At 40.2% G+C, this 25,057-nt stretch overlaps 1 protein-coding gene and 2 long non-coding RNA genes across 3 annotated transcripts; 1 reads left to right on the top strand and 2 right to left on the bottom strand.

The window, feature by feature from the left end:
- Positions 1-735: 735 nt before the first annotated feature.
- LOC145429390 (uncharacterized) lies at positions 736-4,752 on the bottom strand. The gene is made up of 2 exons (XR_013909624.1): positions 4,610-4,752; positions 736-2,081 (listed from the first exon to the last, which is right to left on the bottom strand). It is a non-coding gene; the product is annotated as an uncharacterized LOC145429390 (long non-coding RNA).
- Positions 4,237-23,429, top strand: colgalt1b (collagen beta(1-O)galactosyltransferase 1b). Its single transcript, XM_026170292.2, has 12 exons — positions 4,237-4,798; positions 9,753-9,863; positions 9,960-10,077; positions 12,421-12,555; positions 15,431-15,635; positions 15,734-15,853; positions 16,747-16,823; positions 16,915-17,021; positions 17,388-17,520; positions 18,558-18,685; positions 20,595-20,801; positions 20,926-23,429. The coding sequence occupies exons 1-12, from the start codon at positions 4,581-4,583 to the stop codon at positions 21,194-21,196; spliced, it is 1,830 nt and encodes a 609-aa protein (XP_026026077.1). The 5' UTR covers positions 4,237-4,580; the 3' UTR covers positions 21,197-23,429.
- On the bottom strand, positions 10,503-25,048 carry LOC145429391 (uncharacterized). The gene is made up of 3 exons (XR_013909625.1): positions 24,568-25,048; positions 18,508-18,705; positions 10,503-11,650 (listed from the first exon to the last, which is right to left on the bottom strand). It is a non-coding gene; the product is annotated as an uncharacterized LOC145429391 (long non-coding RNA).
- Between the last annotated feature and the right edge of the window lie 9 nt (positions 25,049-25,057).

Below are 25,057 nucleotides of genomic sequence, written 5' to 3'. Positions count from 1 at the left end.
GCTGCCAGTACTTGCACAAGGTGTGACTGAGCAGGCATTTCTTTACATTTTTATGTGTGTAAGCTGCTTAATTCCCTTCTCACATCAAAATTATTAATATTCTTGTAATAAATTAATATGGTTTTATTATCTGACCTGCTATGATTCCAGGTATCAGCTTGAAAAAGCTCTCTTTATCCCTGTACTATCTTTGAATTCATCCTAAGAGACATCCTGACTTCTCATATCCAAAAAAGGTATATGTAATTTTTAGTCTAAGTCAGACTTAAGGAGTTGTTTCTGGTTTAAGAATAAGTGTGCCGTGCTTATCTTGAACCGATTACTTGTTACACTGTCAGTTACATGCTACATTTTGTTTTCATGCTGAGATGAGACAGTCCCACAGCAGTTTGTGCATCTCCATGTCAATCCCAACATCCCCCACAGCTCCAGCTCTGGTGTCTCTGAACCAGTACATGACAAGCTGCTCCGTCATTGTGACTGCCAGCAGAAGCCCAGCCAAACCTCTGAAGGCTCTTAATCAGAATCTGAAAAACTCATGCCAAGCATCATGTTTGACAGAGGAGACAAGGAGCCCGCTCTAAAAACTCAGAAAAACATATGCTCTCAGTCCTTGATGAAGGCAATGAGCCATGAAGGAACTACATGGCGGCACAGTAGAGGCTTTGACCTCTAAAATTATATCCTTTGCATGTTTCTATTCAATTTCCCTAGAAAAAGAAAAACATAAATATGTAAAGTCTTGTACATAAAGGTCATGTACATTTATTTAGGTTGTAAAATGCATATTAATTACACTACCAGAAGAAAAGAGACTATAATACATGCATCAGGCATAACATTATGACCACTGATGGGTGAATAACACTGATTATCTCTTCATCATGGCACCTGTTAATGGGTGGGTTATATTAGGGATCAAATCGACGTTTTTTTTTCTTCTTCTCAAAGCTGATGCATTAAAAGCAGGAAAAAATTGTCAAGTGTAAGGATTTGAATGAGTCTGAAAAGGGCCACTCAGTGTTAGACAGGTGGTCATAATCTTATGCCTGATCTGTGCATGTTCTTAGCACAATGGTGCAAACGTTGCCTCAGAGCTAGAAGGTTCGTGATTCAAATCCCAGTTGGGATTCTCCGAGCATGCTCTCCGTGTGCCTGAAGGTTGACTCCGGCTTCCTCCTAAAAACAGGCATATTAGGTTAACTGGTGATTCAAACTTAGGGTCGAATTAAAAATATGTGCTTTTGTTTTATATTATAATGCAATAAAATATATGGGTAAAAAGACTGGTTGTCTAAAGGGGTTTGAGTGATTGATAAGAAAGAAAATGCTGCATAAATAAGCGCAGCAGTAGGCGTTAATAGTTTAAGATGCTATAATAAAGCAAAACCGTAGCTGTGAGAACACGTTTCATGTGGGGGTGTTGTGAGGATGATACAATATGTGTGACTTTAGGATGACACCCTCAGCACCATATGAAAAATATCAGAATAAATACGTTGAAAAATACAGTTCATATAAATTTAAAGCTCATATTTGTCTGTGAAGGGAAAACCATGTAAGAAAACATATTAAAGGTTGCACAGACATATTGCAGCTGGACACCATATAAAAGGCAGATTTCCACAAATGCTGATAAAACAGTTACCAAATAAGCTGTTATTTAATATGGATACTGATCATAAGACAACATATATAGGCAAAGTAAACAACAACGGTTATAACTTATGAAAGGCAGTTTCATTGTGTGTGTGTATATATATATATATATGTATATATATATATATATATATATATATATATATATATATATATATATATATATATATATTTTTTTTTATACAATTATTATTTGTACAATTTTAAAGAGCTTGAAAGTCAGTATTTGTTATGACCGCCATTATTCTTCAGCACAGTCTGAACTCTCTTAGGCAAACTTGTAATTTTTTAAAGTAGTCTTCAGGAATTGTTCTACAGGCTTCTTGAATGGTATTTCAAAGTTCTTCTTGAATTTTGGCTTCCTTTGGTTCCATGCTCTCAAGATGATCCCACACTGCTTCTGTAACGTTGAGGTCCGGGCTCTGGGGAGACCAATCCATAAATAATGGTTTCACTGTGTGGTTTTATATTAATTTATGCTTTTTATGCATTGTGAATGCATTTGGAATTATTTTCAGGCTGAAACATGAATCTGTTGCCAAACAGCTGATATAATATGGTAGATTAAAATGTATCTATTCATAGTTCCAGAGTTCTTTTCACAAGATCCCCAACATCACTGGATGAAATACAGCACCAAACCATTTCAGACCCTGGGTGTGTTTTACAGATGGCTGCAGACAGTCACTGTCCGTGATAGGCTGCTATTAACAAAGTGCCTAAAGACACAATTTAAAATTGCTCCTTTCCTAAGCTGTCTGTATGTGTAGACACAACACATCCATTTAGTTAGATGCCTTTTTATGTTTGAATGGGTCATAAGTGAGTTGCTTAACAAACAAAACAAAAACAAAACTTTGTAATGCTCAGGTACAAGGAGCAGACTGTGTGATGTATTCTTAAAAGGGAGGACAGCATATGTCAAAGGGAAAGTATAGATGGCTTTATTAAAAAGACAAGGTTGTTTGAATACATAAGGAGGATTTGTCTTATCATAACCTAACCTCTCAGTACCTCACTCACAGTTCAATGTTACTGTAGCTGTGGTGCATACAAGCTGGCATGCAATGGCCTTTTGACAACAATGAGTTCCCCTGAAACCAGTTCAGACCTGCCTTTTAATTCAGCCAGCGCCAATCCAATCTCATGTCAGTATAATACAACAGTGACACCCTTGTCTGCTGTGTCTTCTGGTCTAAAAATTAGTTAAAGCACAACCCATGTCCAAAAAAAACAACCTTTAAAAGACCTTCAGAAATCACGGAAGACTATAGCTCAAGACCACTTAAACAATAAAGTCCGTCTTTTTTAAAGCAAATTATAAATAAATGAGGAATGCTTCAAGACTTTTGCGAGTGCTGTGTGTTTATAAATGCATTTATCAGTGATTATTATTAACAGGTAGTTAATAATATGCTTAATAACAGAAATGGATTGCTGTATCAAACCATTAAAAAGTGGCCATACTGAATGCTTTCAAAAGCGCACTTCTACTTTGGATTCACAGTGATTAAAATCTTATTATGTATGTATGCATGTATATGGGGACAAGCCAGTGCACTGTATATTAAAGAGCACCAGAAAGGAGGGTCCCATTCCGCACTGGTCGGAGATTAACAATGATTGCCTCTGGTGCTGTTGGCCAACAAGGAGCCTGTGGAAACTACGGTACTGTTGGCCGAAGACAAAGGAAGAGGAGAGGGGGAGGCGACAAGAGAGAAGGGAAGTTAGAAGTGAAGAGCTGAGAGTAGGTGTAAGCTATAGCTGGTAAACAGAGAGTACTAGCTGATATGATGGCAAAGACAAAGGTAGTTATACTGATACTTCTTGTAGAAATGCCATGCAGGAGGAAAAGTGGAAGAGCACAGATAAATGGATGTAGTGAGGGAGGACATGCAGAGGATTGGTGTGACAGAGGAGGCTAAGAATAGGAGGAGATGGAGCCAGATGATCCACTATGGCAACCACTAAAGCAAGCAGCCAAGAAAAAAAATATAAGGAAAAATAAAAGTAGCTTATGGAGTCTGAGTTGTACTTTATGTTTTCATTTGTAATTGTAGACATGTAGGTCATCTCTATCCACTAGGGGGTACTGCAGTACCTTCAGCGCCACCACTTTCCAGCAAAAGGACTCAACACTGGCCAATTACACAATCTTATACCTGCGGATTTCTTCTCACGTTGAGATCCGGGAATCATTTCTCACTAATATCTTTCATTTTAATCATTCAAGTTTAGCGTTAATCACTAAAATGCCTGGTAGTGCTTAGGTTTGCTGTACACCATGATTTTAATTATTTGCTCTGTAATTAATATTTCTGTATACAAAAATCACCATTATTGTCATTATCATGATTATATTGTCACTTGGGTATAACAAGTGCATGATTATGGGACACGGCATGAGATGAAAGGTTTTACTCAAACAGTAGCTCCAAAGTAGAGCGTAAATCCCCTTAGTTTAGAGTTTCTGGACGATATTTTGCAGAGGTATGACAGGCCTGCAGTGTGCTCAACACATCCGACACGCCCAAATGGCTTTCCATCTGCTACAGCTGGATCTATTCTTAAAGGGGAGGGCAGCATATGGCAAAGTGTGAGTCCAGTCGGCCTTATAGGAAAGATAAGGTTGTTTTATATATATATATATATATATATATAGGTAGGATTCATTCTAGCTTAACCTGTCAGTAGCTCACGGTTAATTTTCTCTGTAACGGTGGTGCATAGCGGCTGCGAAGCAACGGCCTTTGGACAGCAGAGAGTTCCCCTTAAAGCAGTCAAGACCTGCCCTTTAATTCAGCCAGCTCGTCTGCCATGTACACACTGTCGGCATAATACAACAGCGGGACCCTCGGCTACTACATCCCCCAGTCTCCTTCTCTGTCCGCCCTGGCTTCTAGGAGTTACTCGCCCCTGCCATGCACCGGGTCACCTCGCTACTGCTTACCTTGCTGTTCGTTCTCCTGCCGGGCCGGAGCTGGGGCTATTTCCCCGAGGAGCGCTGGAGCCCCGAGTCTCCGATCCTCGCTCCCCGGGTCGTTATCGCGCTGGTCTGTCGCAACTCGGCGCACTCTCTGCCGCTGTTCCTCGGAACCATCGAGCGCCTGAACTACCCGAAGGACCGCATTGCGCTGTGGTGAGTGTCATCAGTGTGTCGTGTCAACATATTAAAGGAACTAGCTGACTAAAGTACAACAAAATGGGATTCACTGTAAGATCTCAGTGGCGCACGAGAGACACGTCGAGCCCGGGTTTAAATTATAGAGGAAAACTCTGCGTGCGTTTGCGCGTGCGCTTGTGAGATTCGATCAGATGGGGGCGCTGTGTTCTAAAGCTGTGGGAACACATATGCAGCGTGGGCTTTATCTTTGTAAATGACACCAGTGATGAAATGAGTGCAACTGGGAGCAGCGTGGCTTCCCCTACTGTGTGGACCTGAGCTGGCAGAGCAGGGAGGGCGAACTCCGCCTGCAGAGTCAAGCCCAGGAAAAGTTCCATTCAGTCACGGAGCTTCTCTTACATAGTCCCGCTCTTTCTCCCCTATCCCTCCCCTTTCTTTCCCCTCCCTCTTCCCCTTCCTCATCGTCGTCTCCCAAAGTCGTCTGGAAACAAAACTAGTATTTAAAACAATTTTGAATACATCTTTTACAATGCGACCAGACACAATAGACTGTGAATGTGAGCCCGTGTATTAAAACGCCTCCGCAGGACTTATCTTCTTTTACCTTAAGGCTGTTTTTTTTCTGTTGCTACCCAGCCCCCCTCCTTCTAGATTTTTCCTGTCTCCAGCTCTGCTAACTTCCTGTGATCCCCTGCTAGTATATCTGTTCTTGAAAATTGAGAGATTCTTTTAAATTTTTCATCAGCATTCACACCTGACAGGTTAGATTATATCCTAGTTGGCAATCCAGTGGTCTAATGAAGGAAAATGAGGGGCTAAACGCCTCTAGCAGAGTTGCGTTTAATGTGACAGCAGGAAGGGGAATTAAAACTAAACATCAGTCACTCCTGTGAAATGGCTGTTTGATCAGAGGATGCCGTGCTTCATTTAAATGCTGAATTGAAACTTTTTCCATCAGACCCAGAACGAGGGATTCAAGTGTCCGTGTGCCTCTTCAAACAAACCAACCTGGATGTTGAGCTTCTTTCCTTGTGTCTGAGCCAGATATTTGTGCCTGATTTTAACCATGCCCATGTGGCAGCCAGTTTTCAGCAGGCTCTCTTTGATATACAACATAGCTCATCTCTCCGTGGAAGAGCTGATATAAAAAGTTTTGAAATGCAGTGTGAAAGATATATTCTGAGCTGCTGGCTTGCCACCTGTCGATGTCTGCAGTTATCAACGTGACAGGTTAAGATGAAATACTTGGCAAACGGCCACACACACACACACACACACACACACACAACCACACACACACACACACTGGTGAGTGTGTGTGCTCTGCAGGGACATGCAGTGGGGATGTTATCATCAAGCCATAAATCATCTTCCTCCTCCTGCCTTTTTTTCCCTAGCTCTCTCATATCCGTTAGGCATGGCTGCAATCGCACATATTTATTTTTCACAAACCCTTTTTAATTCACTACCTCTGGCCATTCAGAACTTCACAGCTGTCAGAAATTTGTGTCCAACAGAGAGAAAAGAAGTAGACACATGCAGAGAGAGAGAGCGTGGGAGAAGAAGATAGATTGGTTAGCTGGTCACATGACACTGCTGTGTTAAAAACGCCACAGACAGATGGGAAGGCTAACATCAGCAGCACGTTGACTGACGCTCATTACATGACAGGGTTGGAGTTAAATCCATTTCTGCCGTGTTACACATTCTTTCCTTCTTTCACGCTCCGTCTGTGTTTCTGTCTTTGTCTCTGCCCCTCCCTGACACACTTAGATTTGTTATGATAGCACAGAGAGCAGCTGAATGCCACCCTCCCCTTCTGTGGCTCTATTGTCTGCCTTTCTTTCCCCGTCCACACCTGATACTAGTGATGTGACGCTTTGAACCTCAAATGACAGCAAGGCCATAAAAAGGATTATGAGAGCATTCAAGAAGTTCAGCAACTGAGCGTATGAAAATCAAAAGCTGATTTACATTTGCTTGTTATCTTCTTCAAGGTCACATCCTTTTGTAGCCCTGCACTGCTTCCAGCAGCGCTGGGAGTCTCATTTTGAGCACTAGTAGGAGTGTAGCTGTTAATTCACTGTGGAGCTTGAACTTGGATATAGAGAAAATGTCAACTTTGATGTCAAAGATTTTATCAGTCAGCATCATCGCTGGTGATGAGAGTTCTGTCTCTTGCTAAGACCCAAAAGTGTTCAGCAGAGGATCCTGCTGTTTCCAATCCCCCAAAATGTCCATTAGACGAGCAGCACAGCCAGGAGCATGTTTGTTTTCTTTAGGGTTAGTTTTTTTTGCACTGTGAATTTGTCCTCCAGGTTCAGACTATCAATGTCCTAAAATGTCTTAGGTTGCCATTAAACTGCACTCTTTAAATATCAACATATTCATTGCCAAGTTTTTCTTTGAACATTTCACTCATGTTCAGCTTAGTCTTTGTGTCATTTTCATTTTGTTTATTGAGCCACTTAACACTGACCCATTAATAAAACAGACACCCAACTCAAGTGTTGAACCAGCGTCGTGTCTAAACATAACAGACAATTTAGCAACTATTTCATTTAAATTTAGACATTTTGTTACTAGTAGCCTGTCACAAAAAACACGTCATTTCTTTAGTTGAATGTATGAAAAATAACATTTTTTTTTTATCAAGAAGGTCAAAACAGTGTCTTAAAGACATAACCTTAACAAATGTGAACAAATCCAGGAAAGACCTAACACAGGACCTGAGACACATCTGAAAATTAGTGGCAACAGGTGTTATTAACTGATGAATCCAAACTTGAAAAATTTAGTCAACAGACAGGTACAACAGTCCCTTTCAACATGTAAATTAATCAGAATGGTTTTTTGTATGTAATTTGTATAGTATTTTTTTCTCTCTCTTATTTCTTTTCTAAATGTACTTGTATATTGTTCACATGTTGAAATAAATTACCAACCAACCAACCAACAGTGACTGTCTACATCCATTTGTAAAACACGATTTAGTGCAGCATTTCACCCAGTGCTAGTGGACAGTTTCATTTTCAGTCTGACAGTGATCTTAAAAACACTGCCAGTGCAGTAAAAGCTTACTTAGATAAAAAAAACACACACAATAAAAAACGATTGGCCTCCCCAGAGTCCAAACCTCAAAGTTATTAATGCGGTGTGGGATCACTTTGATAGAGAATGGAATAAAAGGCAACACGTTCGGGGCATTCAAAGAAGATCAGAGTGTCCTTTAAGAAGCCTGAAGAAATATTTCTAAAGCCTACTTACAGAAATCACAAGGCAGTCACATAAAGGCAGTCAGGTACAGGACAGAATAAGCAGTAAGGGACCATTCTAATTATGCTAAAGACATGCAATCCAACCTTTTAACTTCGACTGTAACTGAAATCTGCATTGGTGAATGCATGTCAGGGATGAGAATGTGTAGAGTATCCCCGTGTCATCAGCTGAAAGAATGCCAGGCTGCAGCACATGAAAAATGACCTTGCTTTATATTAACATGTATTACTAATATTTATTATATACATTACTTATACATTAATTTTAGGTTCCAGCCTCTGAAGGTTTGTGACCATGGATAAAAAACCTTCAGAGGCTTATGCAATGACTTTGAGCTCACCACCCAAATATTCTCATACATCTTAGCTCTGTGGGCTGTTTCAGCATTTTTCAGCTTGTTTCGTTTCCTTCAGAGTTCTAGTTGCTTTGTTTCGCAAGACAAAGTTTGTGATTAACCAGTACACAGCACAGACAGTACGAAACACGTGGCCATTGTATCAGCCCACTGGTTGTTGACTCTGTATTTTGAAGTCTCAGTGTTGGTGTTTCAGCCACTTACATGTTGTTATTGTTATCTTGAAACTGTCATATGTGAATAAAAAGGTTGAATCCCAATTTATCAGCTAAAGCTAGTTAGCAAGATGCATTAATAAACTGTAGGTGCAAAACACAGAAACAGGTATCAGCTAATTTAATGATGCTAAATCTTTCCTCACCAGGACTAGAACACCTAGTCCTTTATCTCTAGAATGAATGCTGAACTCGATCCAACTCTGTTGAATGTTTAACAAGGTTTAGTTTGCTAACACCATAATAGCATTATAAGGTTTGTTGGGGCTTTACCTTACAATAAAAAATTATTGTTGCCATATAAATAGATGGTGGATAATTAAATCTAAAATGACTTGAATTTTAAGGCTGAAATATTTTCTACAGTTGATTGATATTTGAAATTTTCACCTAGTTATTAAATGGCTTTATTCCAGTCAAGACATGTTGATCTACTGATGCTCATTTCTGTATGATTTTGGAATATTAAAATGTTGAGTTTGTGCACCGGCAAGTGTTGCAAACTATTTGAACTTTATTACTTAATGCACAAAACATTTCCCACTTGATTTTTGGAAACAACTCACAATCCTGATTGGAAAACAACCGATAATCAATCTATAATCCTCTCTACCACCTCCATACTTCAGTGTATAAAACTGAACAGGATCATTCTTCTTCCAAAAGCAGAAGCTTTGTGTAACTATTTATGCAGAGACATTAGCTGACTGCAGTAAATGAGAAAGAACAGAAGAGAAAACAACAGGGCTCCTGCTGAGAAAATGCTGTTTGAGTGGCAGAATAATAAATGCTGGCGAATATTAATAAATAAAAGTACATCATGTACAGGGATTACTGTGGTTGTTTGAAATGTAGTCAGTGACCCAATAAAACAGAATTTTATAGCGACACCGACCAAAAATAGTTTTCCTAGGATTCACAGCCTTGTCTTATTAATGCTAGGACTGGGACCAATGCTATTCCAGCATGTCTCTAATATACTGTATATTGTAATAATAAATTTCACACATAATGATACATGTTCATCTCCCTTTAAGCCAAATTAAGTCTTAATACTTGTTGGTACCAGCAGAACTGTTCTTTACTCAGAGTTCGCTCTCTCCTGTCATCACTCCCACAGGGTGGCGACAGACCACAACATAGATAACACTACAGCCATCCTAAGAGAGTGGCTCATCAAGGTCCAGAGTTATTACCACTATGTGGAGTGGAGACCCGAAGATGAACCCAGGTACGTGCGTGCCCATGTGTGACAATGGGTCTCTGTGCGTGTTTGTGTGTGCGTGGTGTGCACATTACTTAATGCGTCTGTCTTTGCATGCCTCAGTGCCTTTGAAGATGAGGTGGGGCCCAAGCACTGGAATAATCTCCGTTATGAACATGTAATGAAGCTCCGTCAGGCAGCGCTGGACACTGCCCGTGAGATATGGGCAGACTATCTTCTGGTATGCTATCATCCACTCTGCAGCTCTACAACTATGTGCTCTCAGCTCGGTGAATAAGGCGATATCTGTGGAAATTACAATACGCTGATTCATGACACTCCACTCTCTTAACAGCCACTCATCCACATTATCTACAAATGCTTATATCTCTTCAGAGAACTGAGGTAAAAAATTCAAAATATGCAAATTTCAGGCTGACATTTTTACTAATGCTGTTGTGTCAAGTGTTAAATTCTTTATAGTTTTAAAACCCTAGTTCAGGGAAGAACGGTGCTTTTGCACTTGTAAACAACTACAGCTCCGTGTAGCTGGTAACTAAAGGCTGAATGGCACACTGCCAGAAATGAGCTTGTTTTGTTTTGTTTTTTTGCTGTTTTGTTAGAGCTGTTTCGATTCGACAATGCAAAAGGACACAAGAAGTTAGGTTTTCAGTGTATTATACAATTTTATTGTTTTAAACCATTATTATTTAGAACTCTTGCGTGCTAATACCTGTGTACAAGTAAACTTGTGGCCAGTTAGCCAGTACTTTGAGATAGGACTGTTTTACATCATTCCTTCATATATTAGGCAAACAGGTAGATATGCATTGATTTTTATTAATATTTGCGATGTAAGTAAGAAATAACAATTTAAAAGATTTTCCACTAATTCCTACCATGTAGTTTTACATACAGTCATGTGAAAAAGAGAGTTTTCATAGGACTCTGTGCAAAGTTGCATAAACCACAAGAGTTTTGGAACAATAAGTGGAGATGTTTGACCATAATGCATAGGTTGTCTAAAACCAAACACAGCATTAGCACAAACACCTCATACCAACTGCCAAGCACGGTGGTGGTGGGATGATTATTACGGCTTTTTTTGCACTGAGTTGAATGCTATGGTAAAAAGGGTAAATGGCCTGTATTTGTATAGCGCTTTACTAGTCCCTAAGGACTACCAGTAGGCAACGGGTGAAGTGTCTTGCCCAAGGACACAACGACGAGACTGTCCAAGCCGGGGCTCGAACCGGCAACCTTCCGATTACAAGGCGAACTCCCAACTCTTGAGCCACGATCACTATGCTAGAGGCTGTCTGACAGCTAAAGCTTGACCCAAATTGCATCTTGTTACATGACAGTAATGCAAAGCGCAGCAGCAAATCTATTACAAAACGAAAAGTGGTTGAAAAAGCCCAGACCTCAACCTAATTGAAATGCTGTGGCACGACCTTAAGCAAGGCGTGAATAAACAAATGTCCTCGAACCTGAAGCAACGTTGTAAAGAAGAGTGGGCCAGAATTTCTTTAAACAGAAAAACAATTACTCCAAGGCTGCTAAAGATGGTTCTGCAAGCTGTTGAATGAATCATGGGATGTACTGCATAGAGTCCTGAGAAAACTTTCTTTTTAAACTAACTACATTTATGCTACATTTCTAGCACAAGTTCCTGTGACTTATTGGGACAAACACTGGCCAAGGCCAAGGCACATATGGTTGGCAAATTATAGGAAAACGCTGAATGCTCTGTGGGGGTCTGGTGGTTCTGTTAAGCTGTGGTGTATATTCCTGCTTGCATGGATTGGGTCCAGCTGTCACAATAGAGGAAAGTGAAAATGGTAATCGGTACAAAGTTGCACAGTAATCACCTTTATCTTGTTAATAAACACTTGGTCTCTCTCATAGCAAAAATACCCCCATTCACAAAGCACAAGGAGCCGTTGAATAGCTTGATGAGTATGAAAATGATGTGAACCATATGCACACAGTAATTAGAAGATTTTAGACCCATATGTTCAACAGCACTCTTTGCTACCATCATCTGAAGACCAAACGAGGGAATATCCTTCAGAGGAATTACACTTTGTCCCTTCAGTAGAATTTTAGAGACTTGGAAAATCAATGCCTAATGTAAGTGTACTGAAGGTGCGTGTGCAAAAAGCCAATATCAGAGGATACATTTTATGCTGAAGACATACACACACACATAGTTGTCTGGGAGCACTTGTTGGAGCGCATCTGTTGTCGTTGTTGAGATGTAATGAGGCAAAGACTTTGGCACTGAACAAAAAACAGAAAACAACAAAAAATGTTCCCTGAAAATCAATTCAGAACAGAAACTCAGTAAAAATGAGCCTACAGCAAATACTAGTGCAGTCTGTTTGTAAGGGTTTTATAAAAATTACGTGCTTCGAGGTGAAAAGGTCTAAGAAGGAGCGGCCTATGCTTGCAGTGTCTAATGATCAAGCCATGTTGCCGTGGCTCAGTCAATTATTGTGAAGCAATGGCTGACATTTTGGGTGCTTACATGTGTACCTTTGTGTGCGATAGTCAATACTGTGCCCTTCTCGTCTGTCCGCAGGTGGCCGACTGTGACAATCTGCTCACCAATCAGGATGTGTTGTGGAAGCTGATGAGGGAAAACAAGACCATTGTAGCTCCCATGTTGGAGTCCAGAGCTGCATACTCCAGCTTCTGGTGCGGCATGACCTCACAGGTACTGCAGATTTCTTTTGAGCTGCTATCCATTTACACCCCATTTAAATTTTGGCTATGTGGTATCTCACATCCTATGCATTCTGTTAGCAGTTTGGATGTGTGAATAACGTATTAATTTGTGACAACCAGATGGCAAAGAACAGTCTAAAATGCAATAAGCACAATAGCACAATAAGAGTATTTAGAAAATGCTATTATCCACCGACTCGAAATGATAAACCGCAAGATGGTGCATCTCTTGGATGTTTTTTTTTTCCTTTTTCTGTGCATCGTTAAATTTATAACACTTAATTAAGTTTCTGCTAGCTTCAGGTTTTAATCACAGCGACACAAAGAAAAGAGACTGCAAAGATTATTCATCATCGGTTGTCTTCAGATCTTTAAAGCCTTAAATTGATGCAAAATTAAGATCTTAACTTTTTGAGAAATTGCTGCTACGTCTCTAAATCCATTTTTCAAATGTCTTCAGATGATGGATAAGATTTATGTGTCATTTTCTTATGCTTGGGAGGATGGAGAACCTAAGCCAGGGGGTCAGTTGCTTGAAAGGAAATAGTGTTTTATACTTTTCTTCTAATTTTCCGCTTAGTTTTTGTCCAACAAATTCTTTGCTTTTTAAAAAATGAATGCTGTACTTGCAGAATGTGTTTTTTAAGCCTTTTTGTAAATGCAAGAGCTTAAATTTAATCAAAGTGGCCTTAAAAAGCTATTAGATTTAGCGTCCTTCAATCGGAATATTCCTTGTTATCAAGGTTAGTCTCTTTATAACGTGTCTTAAAAACCTCTTTTTATATCCTGGATGAATAATGAAATCCACTATTTAGTTTGTTGGCTACTGATAGTCTGTAAAATTTTAATATTTCTGCTGTGGAAAAGAAAAACACATTTCCTGCCGTCCTCCAAACACTGAAAAATAATCTAGGAGAACATTTACAGAGTGTTTTTTTTCTTGTGCTTCAGGAAATTATATTTGTACAATACCTAACTTTAGAAACACTGTAAATTAACCAATTTGAAGGTGTGGTAGAGTCTTTATTATTACCAGCGTAGTGAATGGAGTGTGTTTGATGTGTAGGTGCTATATACTCTTTGTTAGGTACACCTGCAGCAGCTCGCTGGATAAAAATGCTTGTTGATGTCAAAGCTCAGAGGAGGATGGTCAGACTGCTTTAAGCTGATAGGAACGGACTCAAATAACAACCCGTTACAAAGAAACCAAAGTTTGCAGAAGAACATATTTGAACATACATCATGTTGAACTTTGAAGCTGTTGAAAGTGATGCTGCTGTCAGATAAGAACAGGAAACCGAGGCTACAATTTGCGCTGCGTCACCAAAAGTGGACAGTAGGTGACTGGAAAAGTGTTGGTCTGATGAGTCTTGATTCCTGCTGCAACGCTTGGATTGTGGGGTCAGAATTGGAAAAATACAACGTTAAAGCGTGGATCCATCTTGCCTTGTGTCGACTCTTCCGGGTGGTAACACTTTGGACCCATTTCCATGTTCATCCCTTTTTACCAGGGGTCTCAAACTCCAGTCCTCGAGGGCCGGTTTCCTGAAACTTTTCCATGTGTCCCTGTTGCAACACACCTGAATACAATTTATAGGTCATTAGTAAGACTATAGAACTTGATTGCATGCTGAGGTGGTATTTCAGCCATGAGTGAATGAACATCGTGCAATAAAATTACTTTTAGAAGTACATTTTTTCAAACACTTACATTTACTGAAATTTAAGGGTTAAGGGTTGCCACTTCAGCATGCAATCAAGTTCTATACTCTTGCTAATGACCTTCTAATTTTATTCAAGCGTGTTGCAACAGGGACAGTTTGAGGACACCGGCCCTCGAGGATTGGAGTTTGAGACCCCTGCTTTATATCCACAGTGGTCCATGAGCTCCAAATGAGCTCCACAGTCATCAGATCTCAATCATCTTTGGGAACAAGAGATTTGTACCAATGTGTGATGCTATTGTGTCAACATAGATCTGAGTCTTAGAGGAATGTTTCCCGCTCTGTGTTGAATTTATGCCATGGACAATTAAGGTGGCTGTGGAGGCAAAAGGGGGCCCAATCCTGCCCTAGCAAGGTGTACCTAACAAAGTGGCTGTCGACTGTATATGCTGTGGAATTCCTTTGGAAATTAAAAGTTTTGCTTTGTCTGGTGAAGTAATATTACCATATATAATATTTAACATAACATGCTGGTACACAGACAGCATAAACAGTCATTTTTTTAATTTGTTCTTTCGCCACTTGCTACCACTTGCTTCACCAGACGCCACTGCTGTCTCTGTTTATTCAAATGAGTAAATATATACCTCTATTTATTTATTTATTTATTTATTACCCAAAGTAAATTGTTCTGAATTGAATTGAAACATGTTTCCCTGAGTATGCAGACACTGCTGCCATGATTTTGACAGCATATCTGATTCATCACACAAGCTGTCAGTGATCTATTCCTGTCTTGGCAGGACGCCTTTCAGAACTCATCTTTGTTTCTTTTCAGATCAGAATAGACATGAGGACGCTGACTGTCCTCTAGACAAAATAAACCATCTTCAGCCAACAGTCTGATTCCTCTAAAGAACATTTCCTTCAGTACAGTTAATAGGCCTGTTGCCAGAAGGCAATCAGTCAATGTCTTTTCCATGTCAGCGCAACCCAGAATTTCAAGATTTGCTCTTAGAAAATGTATTTTGTCATAAATTAAAAAAATATGTCGATATTTCAACCTCCTACGAAGTGCTACAGGCATTCAGAAACTTCAAATCCCAGTCCTTCAGTTCAGGTTCTTGCTCACCTTATAAATTGGACACAGCTGAGAGCTGTTTGTAACTATAGCACACAGTGTTTCTGCACTTCCTGCAGGGTTACTACAGGCGCACACCAGCTTATATGCCCATCCGCAGGCAGGAGCGTCGTGGCTGTTTTCCTGTACCAATGGTCCACTCTACCTACTTGATGGACCTTAGAAAAGAGGCCTCCCGTCAGCTGGCCTTTTATCCACCACACCCAGAATACAGTTGGGCCCTGGATGATGTCATTGTCTTTGCCTATTCAGCGCGCATGGCAGGTGAGTTAAAGGCAATAGAGCTGGAGTTTTTATGTGGTAGGTCCATTAAAGTTCTCAAAAAAGAAAGTGTAAGCTTGTTTTTCATCTCTTGCCTACAGATGTGCAGATGTATATATGCAACAAGGAGACTTATGGGCATTTCCCGGTGCCAATGCGTTCTCATGCTACCTTGCAGGATGAGGCAGAGAGCTTTTTGCATACTCACCTTGAAGTCATGGGTGAGTCAAAAGATCAAAGCACTCAGAAATGCAGAAGTGATTTGTTTGTGTTTACTCGTTGGGTGCAAGTTTTCTTGTGATTAAGGCAAATAAAGTTGTTTATGTCTCAGAAGTCTTTAAGCTAGTTATATTCAAACAGATTGAGCTGTTGGTACTCAAGACATCTTTCACTTGCCTCGTCTGGTCTGTAGCATTGAGTTGCATTTAAAATTTTTTCCATCAAAACCAAATCCTCACGCCAGCCAACTGTCGTCTTTTGCTGTTCCCTCAGTAACAAAATAAATGCACTGAGTTAGAGCGGTGTGACCTTCTACCAAAGCAGTGCCATATGCTGTATAACTCATGACAAATGAGCATGGTAGGCATGATGATATGGTCATCTCAGACACGCAGCTCAGAGTACAGTACCATCTGTTTGTGAGGGGTAGCCAAACAGGAAAGTTTAAAGGGAAGGATGGCTGTAAGGGAGAAGAGCTAAGAGGCATGTTTCAGAAAGAGAATGAAAGCACAGTATACGCTAGATATGAATTATTCTTAACTCTTGAAAAGCTACTCCAGTGTGATCTCAGAGTAAAAATATAGAGTTGAGAATGAATAAAATATGTAAGTATCACTTTTTAGAAAAAGAAAGACAAACCACACAACAAATACTAATACAAGATAATAATAACCTGATTATAACACGGTTTTAATACTTACCAGTATCTTGCAAAATACTACATCAAAGGAAATCAAAGGAAAACATAAACTGTAGGTTTTTTCCAGCGTTCATAGGGGAATCCCTCACAACTATCTTGTGGACCCCTGCTGTTCCCTAAACCACATTATGGGAACTCCTGTTCTAACACATTACTCATTCTCTTTTTTCCCTCCCCTCCTTTTTTCTTTGACAGTAAAAAATCCACCATTGGAGCCCTCCAGCTTCCTGTCTCTTCCTCCCAAGCAGCCTAACAAGATAGGCTTTGATGAGGTATACATGCACACACTCATTCACTCTCTCACACACATAAATACGTGCACAGTAATCTAGACGTGTGTGTTTTGCATCTGCGTGCACCCAGGTGTTTATGATAAATCTGGTGCGGAGAGCTGACCGTCGTGAGCGAATGCTGAGAACTCTGTACGAGCAGGAGATCAGCTGTAAGGTTGTTGCTGCTGTGGATGGCAAGTACGTTTCTCATTTTCTTCCTCCCCCACCGCTTGTGTCTTCCTGATTTGTGCCTCTGCAACATGCAGTGTAAATTGATGTAGTGAGCCCGGGCTGAGACAAACAACCAGGTGAAAAGCAGCTGGTCGCTTGCTCTTATTTCTAGATTCCCTGAGCCACATACTTTTTGCTTATTTATGTCTCTAACCTTCGCGTGGGCTGTCCAAAAGTTAGGCTGTTATTCAGTTATTCGTAATTGATTTGTTTCTGCAGTCAGTCCTGATACCTGTATGGCTTACGAATATATTTGTGTTGTACATGTTTATTCACTGTTTCATTTGAGTATCGATTCCATATTAAATCTCAATGTCCATCTCTTTCTCTCAGAGCTCTGAACAAGTCTGATATAGAGTCTATGGGGCTTAAGATGCTGCCAGGATACAAAGACCCTTATCACGGTCGACCTCTAACCAAGGGTGAACTGGGTTGTTTCTTGTCTCATTACAACATCTGGAAGGAGGTGAGACTCTTGAGCTGGCCTAAGGCAATTATGTCTACCTGCACATCTTAGATAAGGTTTATTGTTAAAAACACAATAATTGAGATTGCGTGAGGAAAGGTGGCTTGAGCGGCAAATAAACTTGTCTTCTATATGTTTCAATGAGAGCGCTGCTTTTTTTGGACAAATTTGTACATCTTATTTGTACATTTGTACATCTTATTATTATTATTTTCATGATGAAAATATAAAAAGTGCAAGGAAAGAGAGAGGAATTACAAGCGAGGGTTAGGGTTAGGGGCAAAAACCCGGCATGCATCTACTCAAGGGCGTTGCAGTGCATGTAATCTCTATGAACTGCTATCTGCATGTGATTATGTAGGATGTATAAGCAAAGAAAAGGAGACTGGTAGCTTTCTCCAGTTACAGTTCTCTTGTTGTCCAGCCTCTGTTTACCAATCATGTTTGAATAGACTTTGATTGCATGCATTTAAACAGTCCACATGAAGAGCAATTAAGGGACTGTATTCACCAAAATGCAGTTGCAAAACCAGTGACTTATTGCATTTTCATGAGCCTTTTTCATTGTATCTGTATTTGCAAACAATAACCGGGAAGTCAAAAAGCAGATATCCACTATCTGGATATCCTGGCTACACTGGAGGCCATCAAAAATAGTTAGGTTACAATTTGGGAACCAATGTCGTGTGTGCCCAGTCTACATGGTCAACTGGTAGTTTTCATAAAGAATCTTTATAAAAGACTTCATAGTTTAGCTGCACTGTTTGTCAGGAAAAAGCTCAGTCAGTATAGTAATTAAACCAGCTGTATTCAGCCTCTCCTGTTATTTTGGGAGAATGAACAAACACACAGGCTTTTATGTGTAATTATAGAAAATTAGCCATTTGTAATCATTTTGTACGAAGGACCCATAAAGGTCAAAAAGGATTTAACAAACGTTACACTAAATCCACCTAAGTACATGATGGATTTTATGCACAGGCTCACCAATATATTGGCAGCACTGTAATGCTCCATATCCATATGTCTTCGTTCAGATAGTAGACCGAGGTCTCCAGACTTCTCTGGTCATCGAGGACGACCTCCGCTTTGAAGTATTCTTCAAACGTCGCCTTCAGGCACTGCTGCAGGAAGTGACATCACACAAGCTGGACTGGGATCTCATGTGAGTGATGCTTCAGTGAACTGAGGAAATACACAGTGTAGTAAACAGAGAGGATTATCATCTCCATCATCCTCTTACAGTGAAATCCAACCATCTGTCACACGATATCTCAGACGCCACCAGTCAGATGCTGAGAACACTTGTGGGAATAATCCAGTGCAGCATCCCACTCCTGAGCACCATCCTACGGCATTTTCATTGAAACTATCCGAAATAAGAGCTGTTCGGGAGACTCATCTAGACATGACCTTCAAATATTGCAGCAAAGTCTGCTTGAGCTGAGCTGCAACTATATTTAGTATTTCTAAAAGCCCGATTGTATATTTTTATATTCGTATTTTTTTTCTTATGAATTCAACAGCTGAGGAGGAATTGATTGAATTTTCTTGCTGCTGGGTTCTTTGTCATAGTGGCAGCAGAGACGCATTGATATCTCATTAAGAGTTTCCGCTATGCGAGTGTGAAAAAATGTTGTTAAAACACAAACATTTATTCCAATCACATTATTAAGTGGAAATTATCAATCGAACTCCAATATTGCTATGTGGAGTTATTTTTAAGCTATAATTGCACAAACGTTGTAATTGATGCATTTGCTACTGTCTGGCAAGAGAAAGGGATGTGGGTCCCATTCTGCCTACTTACTTGTGTCCATTTGCAATTTCACCGTGGATATCCAGTATCAGCTAACCAGTGCACATCTTCACTAGGTTTGGGCGACTGGACGAATATATCGACTATCGACGATAGGCTGAGCCCATCGGTGATCGTTTTTATAAGGGCGATTTATTTATTTATTTGCCCATAAGTAAGTTTGCTAATAATGATGGAGCTAATAGAAGCAGTCAACAGAAAAAAATAATAATAGCGCTGTTTTAACAGCATCCTCTTTCATCTGCGAGCAAATGCACCCTCCTCAGAATACGCCCAAATGCTTGTTGATGGAGCTGCAGAAGCTGGTGATAGCCTAGGATGGTGGACACGTACATGCTCATGCAAGTTAGTCGTGTTTGAGTACTTTGCTCGCACTATACGTCTGCACAAGCGGCACACCGCTTTGGTTAGATCCTTAGGTTTACCTCTTTCATCCCAAATGGGCAACTTTATATTTTATTTTAGTGTTGTCAGCATTAACGCACCGTCATCACAACTATCGCGATTAAGAATGAACCCATCTGGAGTCAAAATCCCTGAAATGTCTCTGTCAACGCATTTCGGGCAGTTTGTCCAAAGTCTGTTCATTCTGCGCTCTAGATGGGTTGAGCACATTAAAAATTTTGATCGTGATGACCGGGTTAACGCCGTCATCCCTTATTTTTTGGGCAAATTAGTTCGTCCATGTTTGGACTTCTTCTGTGTGGTAAACACGTGCATGACTACATTTCTCCGCCCATCAAAAAGTCTGCACATGCGCACATGTATCGCCCATCGCTGATTATTGGACTGACAATTGTCAGTTGGAAAATTTTTACATATTGCCCAACCCTAATCTTCACTGTTGATGAGAGTTTCCCAGCAAGTGTCCAAGCCCCAAGAAGGCGCATCAGGGCAGGAGTAGTTCTCAAGGTTTTGCGTTGTGTACTTTTCCTCCACAGTTAGACCATCACTGCAGAATTTTACATTAATGTTCTGAAGCATCACAGAGGGAAGTGTGCCTGCTCACAGTGGGTTTTAAAACAAATTGAAACAATATTCATCTGTGTGCTGATTCTTAGTTGCTAATTAAAATATAAGTTCACTTAGTTAATTCAAGAGGATAAAACTAAAAGGGTCATATTCAAATCTGATGCCTACCATCTCTTCCATCTGGATTCAGCATAATTGTTAAGACAGTAGAGTAGATTTACTGTTATTAGCTGTCATTTCAAATCTGTGATCTGTGCCTCTTATATGTGAACAACTCTTGCAGTTATATTGGGCGGAAACGAATGCAGGTGGACCATCCAGAGAAGTCGTTACCAAACATCCACAATCTGGTGGAGGCCGACTATTCCTACTGGACTCTTGGCTACATGTTGTCGTTACAAGGAGCCAAGAAGCTCCTCGGTGCAGATCCTCTAAGGAAGATGCTGCCTGTTGACGAGTTCCTTCCTGTCATGTACAACAAACATCCAGTGTAAGTATAACCCATCTGCTCTCCACGTGTTCTCTTTGTTCCTGTTATCTGCCTCCTCTTTGTGATTCCTCTTCTGTGGCGCTCTTGTAAATCTAATCACATCCCCGCTTGTCTCGCTCATCAGATCAGAGTACATGGACCACTTTGAGCGTCGGGACCTGCGTGCATTTTCTGCTGAGCCGCTTCTGGTGTATCCGACCCATTACACAGGAGACCCGGGCTACATCAGTGACACGGAAACATCAGTAGTCTGGGACAACGAGTCAGTCAGGACCGACTGGGACCGAGCCAAGTCCAGGAAAACTCAGGAGCAAGAGGAGCTGAGTTTCGAAGCCCAAAACTCTGACGTATTGCAATCTGAACTGGAGAACTGGAGCGCACGGGACGAGCTGTGATGAAGGAGGGAAGATTTGAGGAGGAGTTAGAGAGAAAGAACTCTGGCATTCAGAGATAAGACTGAGGGAAATAGAGCAAAGCTGTGATAGTGGGAGGAAATAGAAAATATGGAGGGAATCTAACAAAGTGGTGGAATAAAGGAGTCATAGTGGAACAGATGGACAATGGGCTGATGAGGAACAAATTATTTTTCTCTCTTCACTATTGAATCTTTCTCTTGAGAGAGGAGGTTAGATGTAGAGTTAACTCTTGAACAGTCAGCTGTCAGCTTTTGTTTTATTTATTACATCCCATAGACGTCCCTTGTCCACCGCTGGTCTCTTAATAGTTTTTAACATGAGAATTTCACATGCAGTTTTGCATGTCTCCAAAAGACACTCCAGTAATGTTTCAACTGTCCAGAGCAATTTCACCAATACTTTCCCTAAATCACACGTTAAAGCTGCAGTATGTTCTGAGTTAAAATGTGACCTCCTAAAGAATAACAAGGTTATATTACGTTTCTTCTTCTACTGTCTAAAATTCTCTCTCTGGAGAAAACAATCACCAAAACATTTCCCAACATGGTTCCCAGCATGTTTGGCCACTTATTAGGGCTGCACGATTAATCGTTAGAAAATCGCGATCTCAATCCATACTTATGTGCGATCTCATTTCCAAATGACAACGATTAAAAAACAAAAAAACAAAACAAAACACGACGACAATTGTACCGCATTTTGATCCGGGACGTAATCTGCATGAAAACAAGCGCTCACTCTTCCTGCTCAACAAATGACAAGGGCGGAGCCTTATACCACGTGATACAGAAGCTGTGCCGTGTGATGCTAAAATTAGCAGGGAAAAAACAACGGAGAGCACGTCAGGGATGACGAAAAAGTGACAGGAGAAAATCCGTCCCGGTCAACCACCCAAACATCAATAACGGGAACCTTATACAGCGCTTCCCTATACACGTCGAACTCCCGCAGGCACAAAGAAATTACGGAGGCTATTACTTAGCACCTGACGAAAGATATGGCTCCCATCAATACTGTGCAAAACGAGGGATTTAGGAAAATGATCAACACCCTAGACAAACGCTACACATTGCTGTCCCGCAACTATTTTTCTATTGTTGCACTACCTGCTCTATACATGCAGTGTCGAGCAACGACGGAGACGGAATTTCAAGCAGTACAACATTTTGCGGCAACCACAAAACGTGAGACATTTGTTGTTTTTATGTTTATTTATTGGCTTTATGTTCAGTCTCAACTGTTACGAAGTTGATGTGCAGTTAATAAGTGCAATAAATATTTATATTGGAAAAGAGAATCGTGAGAGAATCGTGATCTCAATTCTAAGCAAAAAAATCGTGATTCTCATTTTATGCAAAATCGTGCAGCCCTACCACTTATCCCTCTTCACTGGATGGATCCGTTCCACCAAGACACTTTTGGTCATTCATTAGTTTCAGTTTAACAGCTTTAACAGTTTAGAAGGACTAAAATAAACCAGCAAATCTAAAAAATAAGAAAAACCATATTAACATATTGATAAATATCGATGATATCGATATATATAAATTTCCTGTAAATTCATGTCGTGAAACTTCATATTTCTATTGTGATCACATCCAGGTTGGGAACATAGACTGTACAGGGAAGATGGTGTGGGCCACTGTGACATCAGAAGAGCATTTTGAATGCTTGGATTTTTTACGGTTTTCATCCTTTATTGTCTGAATTACTCTAAAATTAACAATAATTACATAATGAAAATCATAAGAAATCAAACTGATTGAAACCAGTGAGAAGTAGAAGAACGAGTAGCTCTCTGCTGGCCATTGGGTGGAAAAAATGTCAGTTTAAGATCATTCTCACTGGTTTCCCTTTTCAAACCATGAGGCTACGTTCATCTTTCATATTCAGTCTGTTGCTGGGAATCACCTCTGTTCGCCTTTTCTGACTCTTAATACCTTGATCTTTAATTTAGGCCCAAGCAGCCATTGTTATTTACTACATGTTATGTTTTGGGAGATTAATTTTAGGCTTACTTATTTGTAACTGATGAATGTATCTGTTTTACCTGTTACCAAAGGATTTGTTCACACTTGAATAACAGCAGGATTGATTTTTGTATTTCCTTAGTTCGCAGCTCATATTGCAGTTTTAACCCAGACTTGCAGCTTTGGTTGTATTTTTGTTTGTTAAAACAAATGAATATAGATTTTTTTGTAATACCTCTAAAGTCTTGTCTGTTCTCTGTGTTTTCAAAGTGTGTCTTTTTTGCTTTGTTTTTACCAAAGGATGACTAACGCCTTTGATATGAAAGGATTGGTTGGTTGACATTTTTTCTCCACTGGATTTAAGTTAGGCTGAAACAGGGAAACGCTAGAGCATCAGCACCTCAAAGCTCAGTTAAATGTACATGGAAGCACTGACACGCTGCCGGCTGTGGTTAAAGCTGCAGTGGCTAAAATATCAAAGTATCTGCTTTGCCTCCTTTATTGGCACACTACAGTTTTATTTAAGCACAGACATGAATGTTATTTAATTAGTGCCCACTGGTGTTTGACTGCCCTGTAACTACATAATGCTAAGCTCTGGTTACAGCAAGCCACCATTACCTCTCCCCATTCATTGTGTTTATACTCATTATGGCTTACTCATTGCTGACCAGTGAAGCGTGCTCGTTCTACACCGACTGCCCTACAGTTTCATGATATTTGCATCTGAGATCAAGAGTTTGTTGTTGGATTAGAACAAAAACATTTAATTAGTTAAAGAAATTATACTCAAGGGAGACATTTTTAGTCTTGACCTCTGCGAGAGTAGCTTTGCATGATTAACAGTTCACAATAATCCATGTTTATGTTACAGTAGGATTTGGTGTAGCACATCAGTTCATCCATTATTTCTTTTAAGCAAATATTTGTTTGATTGGCAGCCTCTTGCAATCAAAAGACTTGAACAGGTGGTGGGAGCTGTAGCTGCTGTGACCATATTAGGGTTATCCCCCCTTATTTACATCAAATGGAGCCAATTTTAGGAACGATTTGTTGTAATATGAGTGCTTGGAGCATTCTGAAGTCTGAGCTTTTGACTCACATAGATTACCTCAACATATCCTCACCTCTTTACTTGAATGTTTGGCTAAAAATCAGCATCCACCACTGTAACAGTGTACATCCACTTTGATATCACTTGCAATCACACTCAAACACACTGCCAGAGGGCCATTTCCACCAACTGCCAGACCGACTTCATGGATAACCTCAGGTATACTAATTTCTTAGATGATGCTTTCACCACATGTCTGAGATCGGTCTGAGATCTCTTGCACTCAAACATTACAGTTCATGATAAGAGAAGCATAACTGACTTACATCGACACCTGTACAGTACAGCCATGCTTCTAGGCTCACCTAAAAAAAAAAAAAAAGCTTCAGCATGTGTTGTGTGCATTTGGTCACATATCCAAAGCATGTATTATTCAAAGGAGCGTATGCATGTGTGCGTGTTTTTGTGCATTCATGTGCAGTGACGCATGTCTGTGTGACTCAGACTAATCCTATTAGGGCTCTCTCCCTCTCTCTCTATATTTACCTCAACCCTCTCCCTGAGATTAACCCGGGTACTTTCTGCAAGTGCCTCTGCAGCTCGCTAAGCACTTTCCTACAGCACAGCTTGGAGTTCACCGGAACCAGGCTCAAAACTATTCACTCTCTCAGTTAATTCTGCACCCTGCCTGTTAAATCAGCCTTAAAAACAGGATACAGAAGAATCAGTATTATGCTTTGATGGCTTAATGGGTAATATCAGACTCGAGCCAGAAAATTAAGCTGCGAAGGGAAGATTGAAACAAGCCCATCCTAC

The sequence above is a fragment of the Astatotilapia calliptera genome, chromosome 6, assembly GCF_964374335.1.
Source record: "Astatotilapia calliptera chromosome 6, fAstCal68.1, whole genome shotgun sequence".
NCBI lineage: Eukaryota > Metazoa > Chordata > Actinopteri > Cichliformes > Cichlidae > Astatotilapia > Astatotilapia calliptera.
The sequence above is the reverse complement of the archived record's forward strand: the minus strand, read 5'-3'. Positions and strand labels throughout refer to the sequence as shown.

Bases quoted from the DNA above. Each gene is read 5' to 3' on its own strand.
- colgalt1b (XM_026170292.2), top strand. From the start codon at position 4,581: ATGCACCGGGTCACCTCGCTACTGCTTACCTTGCTGTTCGTTCTCCTG. The intron at 15,854-16,746 runs GTGAGTCAAAAG...TTTCTTTGACAG, and splicing joins TACTCACCTTGAAGTCATGG to TAAAAAATCCACCATTGGAG. The intron at 16,824-16,914 runs GTATACATGCAC...GCGTGCACCCAG, and splicing joins ACAAGATAGGCTTTGATGAG to GTGTTTATGATAAATCTGGT.